This window comes from Zootoca vivipara, chromosome 1 (assembly GCF_965207765.1).
Source record: "Zootoca vivipara chromosome 1, rZooViv2.hap1.1, whole genome shotgun sequence".
NCBI classification, from domain to species: domain Eukaryota; kingdom Metazoa; phylum Chordata; class Lepidosauria; order Squamata; family Lacertidae; genus Zootoca; species Zootoca vivipara.
This window is the reverse complement of record NC_142582.1, coordinates 2,079,429-2,090,951: the sequence shown is the minus strand read 5'-3', so window position 1 is coordinate 2,090,951 and position 11,523 is coordinate 2,079,429. Positions and strand designations below refer to the sequence as shown.

General features: G+C 43.5%; 1 protein-coding gene across 28 annotated transcripts in view; it reads right to left on the bottom strand.

Annotated features, from left to right (window-relative positions):
- Positions 1 to 1,683: 1,683 nt before the first annotated feature.
- COL6A3 (collagen type VI alpha 3 chain) overlaps positions 1,684 to 11,523 on the bottom strand; it is a 103,053-nt gene continuing 93,213 nt past the window's right edge. For 16 of the 28 annotated variants that reach the window (XM_035139253.3, XM_035139243.3, XM_088664176.1 and 13 more), the window contains 3 exons: positions 7,940 to 8,023; positions 3,625 to 3,795; positions 1,684 to 2,517 (listed from right to left, as the gene is read on the bottom strand). In XM_035139253.3, coding sequence (XP_034995144.2) covers positions 2,477 to 2,517; positions 3,625 to 3,795; positions 7,940 to 8,023 — 296 coding nt within the window. In that variant the 3' untranslated portion in view covers positions 1,684 to 2,476. The remainder of the gene's footprint in view (positions 2,518 to 3,624; positions 3,796 to 7,939; positions 8,024 to 11,523) is intronic. The other 12 variants (XM_035139262.3, XM_088664322.1, XM_035139290.3 and 9 more) reach the window with 1 other exon arrangement.

Here is an 11,523-nt window from a genome sequence, read left to right as displayed (position 1 = left end):
GATGGCAGTTCTGCATTCAGGACGCTCACTCTCTGTGTTATCTGACAAAGTCTGTATATTCCATGTTCCAAAGTTCAATTGTCTTTTACGACCACTAGGTGGTGACCCCACTGGGCGCGGTAATCCAGTCAGGGGAAAAGGGAGGCAGACTATGTTTAGGGCACCTTTTCTAGCCCCTCCCCCTTTTCGGGATGAGCAGAATGGATCCTAAAAAGGGCTGCTCAGTCATGGATACAGCTGCCGAGCTGCTCAATTGCCTCGTTCCTTGAGTCAGAATGACTGGATCTGTATCCACCGCCCATGTGCCGGTTCATGACTAGGGGCTTCCAGATTTCACGATCCTGCCCCCGTTACCATTTGCCGATCGCCATGGGACTTTTGGGGTTTGGGTTGGTTTTTTGGAAGACGCTTGTGCGTGAATTTGTTTTATGTGTGCACGCTGACCAACGCACAGTCTTCGCAGTAGGGCTATGTTCCGATGGCATGAAGTAGTCACTACAAACTGGTAGATTCCTGTCTGCTCCAGCCTTCATCCACCTTCACAGCCGTTGTAACATACCGCTTGTTTTCATCCGCCTGTTCTGCCGTTGAGGACTTCTTCGATCATTCTTTGTCTAGCTCCTTCCCTTTGACCTTACCGCCTTGGGTGACCCTGCTGCGAGTACGAGATTCCCGACGGCTTCGCTCACAAGGGTCATAGGAACATGCAAGCCCACTCATCATGACAAGGTGATGATCCAGTGAGTGGGATATGACATGAGACCCTACATTATTAGCTTTGGTGACTAGGGGACCAGCCAAATCCCAGCCTCCTGCTGAAAGGTATTTGTGCATATCCTGAGTTCACCCACATCTGACCTAAAAGATTAACACATGCAAATTTAGTTGTCTAGTACAGAATACTCAACCTCTGAATGGGATCCACCCACACAGTGGTAAAAGACAAGCAAAGACAGAGATGGCTGGTTCAGGTAATTGTCTTTCACCTTTTGTTAAACAGGAACAGTTACAGGTAGGTAGCCGTGTTTACCACTCCCATCAGCCCATCACCCATTCCCACCCACCCCCACCCTCTGTATATACATAAGGGTCTGACTCTTCTGTTTCAAGTGTATCTGAAGAAGTGTGCATGCACACGAAAGCTCATACCAAAATAAAAACTTAGTTGGTCTTTAAGGTGCTACTGAAGGAATTTTTTTATTTAACAGGAACAGGATGACCAAAGATGGGCAAGGTGAGAATTAGGCAGGAAATTCCAGAAGTAACTATAGAATTTTTGAGAATCACTCATTTCTCAGCCCCCTCCCCTATCCACTGGCATGCCTTGGCAAAAATGTATTTAAAAAATTAGATGCAAATGTTCCTCAGCTCTCACAGCTCCAACAGCACAGCACTTAACCCACTTAGTTCCCTTGGACTGCATGTCTGCTTCAGTTTAAGGACAGGCATACTTTCCTCCCCCCCTTCCTCCCCATTTCTGCTTGAGGCTCCTGTTTCTGTAGGCTTTTAGAATAGTTAGGGGATCTTCTGTTCTTTAATCAAAGTATTGTATTGTATTGTATTTTCCTCCTGCTAGATGGGCTACCTTCCCAGGTGGCCGAGCCTCATCTGCCCTTCATCTTTGTAGTATGTTGCTTTTATTGAATAATAAGAGAAAACACAAAACACTATAAAACTCAGAAATTCTCAAAACCACAATTAAACTTTATTTAAAAGTTCTTTCATATAGATTTCCTAAAAACAAAATCATAATAAAAATAAAATTCCCACCCCCTGCCAAAAAATACTTTTTTTCAATAGAACACACAACATTAGAGGATTGCCAAAAAAACATTCTTCACCATGTTTTAAAAATTCTTTAACTCAGTTGTTGGTCCCAGCAGTGCATCTGTACTAAGAAATTTGCATTTTTTTCTTTGATCACATATGCATAAAAAAGAATTAGTATAATCCAGCAAGAGTAAAACAGAATGAAAAGTTGGACTGCTTGTGTTTCAGAACTGGCTACTCCTTCAATCTAAAGTTATGCTCAGTTATGGAAACGAAAGAAGCAAGTACATAACAGCTGCAATTTCCCCCCACATTATTTTCTAGTCTTTGCCTTGCCTAATGGGGTCATGAAGAGTCGGACACGACTAAACGACTAAACAACAACAACCTTGCCTAAAACAGGCAGGATACTGGGATCCAAAGGAAACTGTAATTTGTTCAAACAACTAAGATCTGTGGTGGGTAAATATTACATAATGTTGAAATTATAGAGTATATCCCAGACATATTTAGCATTCAGTCCATGAACAGTTTAGCACCATATTGATAAAGTTGTGTAGCAAAACACTTTCTTGAAGCTTTGCTTCGAACGTAAAGCAGAAATAACACAGTGCAAGGTAGTCTATACCCTTAGCTTCTATGGGGTATGTTGGCAATGGCTGACTCCTGGTTCTCTGAGAGGTATGTGTTGATGTTTCGCTGTGATTTAAGTTCCTATTGTTGTTACAACACCATGACTGACAGGAGCTGAAAAAGCAACAATAGCTTATTATGATTCCACATCATAAAAAGACAAAGTTTCAATGAGAAAATGAGAGCAGATAACAAAAAGTGAACTTCAGCATACTGGTGGACCACCTACTGCTCTCTGGTTGTGGAGACCTTAGAAACCCATCATTGGAAAAAGGAGCAGGCAAGAGTGAAACCAGCCTAACCCTTGCAGAATGTGAACAAGGGGCGGGAGAGGACCACTTTATTAGTCCACTTCAGGCAGATTCATTTATGAGCTGATCAGTGGGCTGCCTGTTCTTCTAAAAATGTTTCTTTTTTAAAAATATATATATATTCAACTTTTCAAAGTAAACACTGGGGGCAATTATGCTTTCCCCATACAATTCTCTCTGATAGCAACAGAATGTTATCCAGTCCAGTTGTTCTGACGGCTATTGCATTCCTAGCATGTTGCTGTCAGAGCCCTGGGGGCTGAGCTGCTGCTCCAGGCTGTGGGGGGCTGCGGGCCCTACTCTGAAAAGTTTAGAGAAATAAACTTCCCCCTGCTTCTTTTTTTAAGGTGTGAGTTTCCAGGCAGATTTTAATAGGTACTTCATTAAAAAATCTGCCTGGATACAGGGCATGGTGGATTTAGTGCCATCTCCATTTGGTACTGGATCCGTCCATTCCTAGGTTAGCTCAATTAGGTAATTAGCCTGCAAGAAAGCAGAAGCCAGCAAATAATGATTCCATCCTCCTTTCTTTACCATATTTCAATGATGCTCTACTGCTTTTTCCTTTATAGCTTTTCCTAGGGCTATGTCATCCGTTTTAAAAATAAATCATGAAAACAAAGTTATACTCAGTAGGCACACTTACATCTGCACAGTTGTTGTTGTTTTGGTTTGGCACAGCAGGCAAACAATCCTCACTAGAAATAGTTGTGCTACTGTTTTTAATATGTCAATGCAACGTCAATGGGATCTGTCAATGAAAGTCAACATGGCAGCACCAGGCTATGGTGAGAATATGGCCCTATTGTCTAGGTGCTCTTCTAGTGCCAGCTCTTTCATGGAAGATCCCCCTTCGGTGCTTACTCTTTTCAAATACAGGCAAGCGGCAAAAGTAGAGGCCCCCCCTTACCTGAAATGCAGAGTTTTTCACAGTCCTTCTGTGTGTCAAATCTGTTTTCATTTCCACTGCAACCACCATACCAGAATCTAGCACAACTTTTGGTATTTGGATCAAAATACCACTTGAGGATAAAGTTCCTGCAGGGCCCTTCCTCTTTTTTCAATTGACAGATATCTGTGGCTGGAAATCAGTAGACAAATAAAGAATCAATCAATGTATTGGCCAGTGCAAAGATTTGCATGCTTCCTGTGAATATCTTCTACTTTGCGTGTTCACAGATACTCAGCAGAACAAGAAGATGAAGCACCCCCTCTGCTGAGGAGCTGAAGAGACAGGGACAAACATGGGAAGTTTCATCCATCTCCAATATGTATGGCATGCAAGATGAAGCAACAACAGAAGACCATGTTGGCACCAAAGAGATGACCAAGAACGACTATCTGCCACAGGAACAAGGAATGCAGAATTCATGGGATGCCTGGAACACAACTGATTTAGGAAGAGGGGATCATGACTTCCGATACTGCACCACTGACCTAGCTTTAAAGGATACAATATATTGAGAACCTCTTGTTATAAGGGAGCAAGGGAAGAAAGGATCTAAACCAGGCATCCCCAAACTGCAGCCCTCCAGATGTTTTGGCCTACAATTCCCATGATCCCTAGCTAAGATGACCAGTGGTCAGGGATTATGGGAAATGTAGTCCAAAACATCTGGAGGGCCAAAGTTTGGGGATGCCTGATCTAAACTATTCCAAAGTCCTGCTTTTCGGGCAGTCTCACAAAGTAAGTGTGCACATACTGAACTTCCAGGTGAATGAGGTTTATTTATTATTTATCTGATAGCATTTTAATACCATCTGATTGTTAAATAAGAAAAAACAAACAAACAAACTCAAAGCGGTTTTCATATGTTGGGAATATAAAGTGTTATTCTGCTGGGTGACCAAAAAACTGAGCTGTGTTTGGTCACAATTAATAATTAAAATAAAACACCACATTTATCCCAGCACCACATTAATGCCACCCTTATAAAGTGTACTGATGCTCCATTTTTACTGCTTCCAGATATTGTGGGAGGGTTGTAATGTGTGGGGCAGCTGCAAGCACGGAGGCACATGATTATACCAGCAGCCACAACAGGGAAAGAGAATTCAGTGTTGTTAGCTCTTGTCTCTTGAACAGAATGAAAAATCTATGTAGACCTGACTCCTTCAGTTATCATTCAGATAATGAGGAGTTAACACATAAGCACAACAGATTCAGTGTATGGTTTTGGAAATGTCTGCCACAAACAGAAGCACACAGGATTCTATTGCCCCAGTCCAGAAATCTATGATAGCGAGAGCCCCCATGCACCATTTCAGAGCTCTTGGAGTCTATTTTGCTGGGACTTTTGGCTCACTGACATCCTCTTCAGGCTCGGGGGGGGGGTCCTCCTCATGAGCCACAAGGTCTTTCCAGCTCTCTCCCACCATTTCAGGTGAGAATTATTTCTTTCTTTTCTGGCATATACATGGTTGTGTGCAAATCGATTGCATGTGAGATGTCTGCATTACTTTCAGGTAATGGGAACATGGTCTCCATGTCAGTAACATCACAGGATAAAGAGAAGGCTAGATGGATGCAATAGGTTTTTGATATGGGGATGATTTCAAACAAGACCTCTTCCCCATAAAACGCTAGAGGGGACATGTCTGACATGGCATTGCTTTCATCTAAATTATGCACATTTAAATAAGCTCCAAAGCCCAATGTAAACTGGATCCCAGGTGAGCAAGAATAACTGAATGGTGCAAATGTCTCCTTTGAACTATACTATCTGACCTGTACCTGCACAGTGAGACCCAAAGGCCAGCCAGGAGCTGCCTTGCTTTTCTCACACGGCATTGCTGGTGGCGGAGGGTCTGGTTTCAATGAGACACTGGCCACGGCTCAAATGCCACATGTCTCACGTTTCAGTAGGGTGTATTATTTATGAATATGATGCACCTCTGATTCACCCTGAACACTGTAGAGTAAAGGAGGGGAAGAAAATAGTCCCTAGAGAGATATCCAGCTCAAAGGCCAACACAGCCAGAACTGCCATGGACCAACTCTATGGGTCACCCTCCTGCAGTGATTCCAATGGCCCTCAGGTCGTTCTTCCCTGAGGGAAGAAGCTTGTGGCAAGAAGAGATCTGCCTGCTTGGCCTGGACAGAGACAGCTGCCCTGCTCCCAGGTTTGATCCGAGGGGAGGGCTTGCCAGGAGCCCATCTTCTCTGAGGAAGCCAGAATCTGCACAGGTAGACCTGTGGGTTGTAGGTCACTCCAAGTAAAGCTAATGAATTTGCCCAATGCCCATTTATTCCAATGGAGCTACACTGGATGTGTAACGGGACCCCTGACCATTAGGTCCAGTCGTGACTGACTCTGGGGTTGCGGCGCTCATCTTGCGTTATTGGCCAAGGGAGCCAGCGTACAGTTTCCAGGTCATGTGGCCAGCATGACTAAGCCGCTTCTGGTGAACCAGAGCAGCACACGAAAATGCCATTTACCTTCCCGCCAGAGCAGTACCTATTTATCAACTTGCACTTTGACGTGCTTTCGAACAGCAGGAGCTGGGTCTGAGCAGCGGGAGCTCACCCGTCGCGGGGATTCGAACCGCCGACCTTCTGATCGGCAAGCCCTAGGCTCACCCATAGCGCCACCTGCGTCCCTGTATAACTGTGTTCTAATAACTGGTGCCTGATGCTGCTTTCCTCTCCTAATCCACCCATTTCCCCTTGTGCATCATGTATTTTGCACTGTCAGCATAAGGGCATGGACTGCCTTCCTACAGATGTTGATAAGCCAGATGCAGAGAGAGCCCTTTGGCTGAGGAGAAGCTCATATGCTTTGAATGAATGGATGGATGGATGACATCTTCTGAGAATTCTGCATTGGGAACCAGGAATGGCGTGCATTTGTTTCTCATCCACATCTCTCCCTCTCTCCCTCTCTCTCTCTCTCACACACACACACAGAGAGAGAGGGGGGGGGAGGAGAGGAGAGGAGAGGAAGGAGAGAGAGAGAGAGAGAGAGAGAGAGAGAGAGAGAGAGAGAGCTATTCAGTGTATCCAGTAAAGTAATGGAGGGATGGAGTGAAATCAGATATTCTAAATGAAGCAATATTTTCCAGATTGGAAACATACTTTTAGGCAACAGATTCACCATGTGTTTATATACTTTAAAACAGTTGCATCATGTTAATAAATGCTTTCCAGAGCTTGAACTGACATTTAGAAAGTATGCTGCTGATATGAAAATAGACAAAATGTACTTTTAACCCATTCCTATGCATGTCATGCATGAAATGTGTGCAGTCCAGCAGTGGGTGTGGTTTTTGTGTTGACCAAAGTGACAAGCATCTGCCAATTGTGGGCTTATTCTCCCTGGGATGAAGTACTGACCTGAGTACAAAGTCCATGGGTGAAAACATAGCCTGTGTGGAATTTTGGCATTTTAAAATGTAGGAAGCAACTGCTAGAAAAAGAGCAGGCCATTGCTATTGAATCTAATCTGGTCCAACTATGCTCATCAAATTCAGAGAAGTCCAGTATAAAAGAAGTCAAATTTACCTGTCATCCCATCATGTTCATATTGCATCCTTCCCCTCCCCATTTCATGAGTTTCTTGATCAAGTATTAGTTTTCTCGAGGAACTTAGGAAGCTGTCAGAGCGTCTATTGTCGGATTTTGATCCTTGTTACATAACCTGGAACAGCCACTGAGATGCAATCCATCCCTATTTTGCATCTTTAAAATTCTGGATTGCTCAGTGATGAAAAAACTAGGGTTCATTCTCTTTACTTTGTTCTTTATAGTGAACGAATAATCGGCTTAGCCAAGTATTAAATCCATAATGCTTCTTAATGAAGCAAAATTTCACTGGCACTGAGTTTTATTTGGGAATCCTTGGGATTCCATTGGGATCCACTTCCATGGGCGATGCTTGAACACTTCTCTCCGCAGACAAACTAAAGAATCTGCATCTATTGATCCTATACCTTCTTGCTTCAGGGCAAAATTTTGCCTTGCGTTGTTTTCTATTTTCTCATATAAGTCATGGTTTCTGAACTCTGGTCCGTTCTGAGGGATGACCTCTGAGCACATGAAGGTGCCTCAGACCCGTGGACCTTCCTACCTTGCCAGGAAGACAGGGAATGAACCTGCATGCAAAGCAGGTGCTCTGACCCGGAGGCAATTTTCCCCTTTGTCTTTTTGCTTTATTTCTTTCCCCTCTTGCTTTTCAGTACATATACTTCCCTCAATCCAGTTAATTTCTGGTTTCTTTTTCTCATACCTGCTCTTGCTACCTTTTTTGCTCTGCTTTCCAATTTCCTTCTGGGTAATTTCCTCCGTAACTTCTTCTTGTGCACTTTCTGTCCTGTAAATGTCGAGACCAGTTATTTTACTATGGGTTGGGGAGCCGAGGAGTGAGGCTGAGAATGGAGTGCAATTCAGCTGAGCGCTGAGTGGAGTCGGTGTGCAGGGAACAAGCTCTGCTTGCACAACAGGACTCCACCGCCTTCCTCCTCCCCCACTAAATTCAACCCACTGCTTAATTGTTTTGTTTCCTTGAAAAGGAATTGTGTTGCGTCTGTGCCTCATTTTTCCTCAGCACAATTGAAATAACTCATGCAGCCTATACAAATATAAATCTTTACTGAAAGGGCATTAAGTATCTCAAGCAACGAGCTGGGAAAAGGTTAATTCTTTATCATTTTAAGTATATTATTTTTCTGCTGCTGGTTAAATCAGTATTCTTCATCCTATTCAACTGTCTGGACATCAATTTATATTTTATGCCTATCAGGTTTGAAGTAACAGGGAGGGATGGGGACGTTCCATTATTTTGCCAGTTTACTCAATATCATTGCACATCTCCATTCACCACACCCATTTTCCAAGCAGAGGCTGGCCTGAATCTTGGGGTGAACAATTGTGCTATTTAATTTCCCACTCTCTGAATTGATATCCTTGAATTTATATTTGGAGTCTTTACAAAATATTCTTGGTGTGTTCAGCCCTTTGGCTGGATAGAAACCTTGGTTTATGCTTCTCAGTGTGTTTCACAGAGTTTAACAAATGAAGTGAACTTTCTTTACATTCTCCACATCTATCTATCAATCTAATCTACCTACACAAGAATGGTTCCAAGAGTGGCCACTTAACTTGCAGTTGTGTACATTTCAGTTATTTTAAAATTAATGTTCTCACTATTAATTAATGCTCTTATTGCCACAACGAAAAAAATTTTTGGCACCAAGTAATGACTTGTTTTGTCTGGGACGCAGGTGGCACTGTGGGTTAAACCACAGAGCCTAGGGCTTGCCGATCAGAAGGTCACCGGTTCAAATCCCTGTGACAGGGTGAGCTCCCGTTGCTCAGTCCCAGCTCCTGCCAACCTAGCAGTTTGAAAGCACATCAAAGTGCAAGTAGATAAATAGGGACCGCTACAGCGGGAAGGTAAATGGCATTTCCGTGTGCTGCTCTGGTTTGCCAGAAGCGGCTTAGTCATGCTGGCCACATGACCTGGAAGCTGTATGCCGGCTCCCTCGGCCAATAATGCAAGATGAGTGCCGCAACCCCAGAGTCGGTCACGACTGGACCTAATGGTCAGGGGTCCCTTTACCTTTAATGACTTGTTTGCATTTCCAACACTTTAGGCTGCAATCTCATGAGAGAGGGTCCGATCCGATAAGCCCACAGACTATGCAGGAGCTGGTCTAAAATTCTTGCCCTGATTCCATCCCTGTCCCCAACTGTCAGTTTCGAATAGAAGGGATGATTTTTTTAAAAAGTCATAAAATGGACACAGGAGCACCTGAGTGTTCCTGTACTGTCAAGCCTGCCCTGCCACCTTTGGAAAAGATAGTTCAACCCCCTTTGGACCGCAGCCTTGGGGAATTACAGTGGTTCTCAGAAGCCTTGGTACTCAAACAACTTGGCACCCAAACACTGCAAACCCAGAACCGTTCCAGTTTGCGAACTTTTTTCAGAAGCCAAACGTGCTCCATTTTGAGTGTTACACTTGAGTGCCACACTTCTGTTTTGAGTGTTACGCTGAGGTCTGTCTGTTTTTGCTATTTATTTTGCGTTTTTGTGGCTTTTTTTGTTGTTGTTATTGTGACTGTGTGGAACCCAGTTCAGCTACTGATTGATTGATTGTGACTGCAGTACATTGTCTATCACTTTCATGGTCTTGTAAGATAGTAAAATTCATGTTAAAATGCTGTTTTAGGGGTTGCTTTTAAAAGTCTGGAATGGATTAATCCATTTCACATTCCTTTCTATGGAAAAGCGTGCCTTGGTTTTGGAATGCTTTGGTTTTGGAACAGACTTCCGGAACGGAATAAATCTGAGAACCAAGGTACCACCGTAATTTGCTGGTGATACATTTGACTCCTCTGCTGTTTTAGCTACTCGTATCATTTAAAATAGTTTTTATGGTTTAATATTTTGTTTTGTATGATTTTATGTATTTTTTTACTCCTCTCTGGGATCCATTGACATGAAGAGTGGGCTATAAATAGTATTAATAAATAAGAAACCAAAATTAAAGTTGGCTTAGAACCAGTGTTCTTTATCCAAATTATTCAACAGGGTTTGAAGTCGAGAGCCAAAAAGTAAAATTAGCAGATCATCCTCATCTTGTAAGACGAGCCAAACCGTTGAAATCTAGATCTCAGTAACATAGATGCTGCTGCTCTCATTTCAGAATGAACTCTTAACTAATGCTGGGGACACCTATGGCATAAAGACCAAATGGATACCTATTGAGCTTGTTCAAGAAACTGAGAAACCAAGTCATATGTTTTATGGGCAAGAGGCTTCAGCAACAGACCCTGCTCCTTCCCGTGCCTTTGGAAGACCTTTCTTCTGCCCCTTGCTGCTGCTGCTGCTGCTGCTACACTTGCTCAATAGTCAACTACTCAGTTCTTTCTTTCACTTCAATCCATCCAATTTTTCCCCCCAGAAAATTCCAAGATTTCTATTATGTGATGCAAGGGAGGGCTTACGCACACTTACATTTCTTTCACTTTTTCCAAGCATGGGCCACAATTTAAAGCTCCATATACCAGCGCAGCCCCCCCCCCCGAGCTTTAGGTGTAAAAACCTGTTCTTTAAAGCTCAACTGGAGCAAACATAAATGAAAACCTGAACTGACATTTGTTCTAATTCCGCTTTAAAGAGCGGCTTCTGTGGGGGGTGGAGGGGATGGCACACACTCAGAAACCAAGCATTAAAGTATAGACCTCTGCCTGGAAAAAGCGGGGCAAATGCTAAGTGTGGCCAAGCCCTAACTGAGGGCCCCTCTGGCTTCCCAACAGAAGCGGAAGCAATGATGTCCCTGGCCTGAGTTCAGAATCTGAAGCTGATGGTTGGGGGGGGGCACAGCTGGAGCTTATGGCTCAGCTTCAGCACTCCTTGGGATGGGAGAGAGAAAGCCTTACCTCCCACTGAGTCATGTCAGTAGCACATGCAGGGCCAGGCAGAGAGCGATGGGGGAAGACTCCTTTTTACCAGTCCTCTTCTTCAGGAATAAAAAGGGGGATATCCTGATGGCGCAGCTGTCTCACCACCACTGCAACCTGCCCAACAGGATATGCCATCCCAAAATATCACTACACTTTTCAAATATTTAAAAAGGAAGGAAGCATTAAGCACTAAATCTGCTGAGAATTGGCCAAGGAGCCATGGGTAAAAATGACAAGATAGATGTTGGTTAACTGATGAATATAAAAGAAACATAGCAATGAAACATAGTCAGGCTATGAATCTTTACACACTTAGCCGGGAGAAATCTTACTCTTCTGTCTGCATGCATAGGATTGGCTGGACAGAGGGCTATAGAAGCCTTTTTGTTGGAGATTTCCAAGAAAT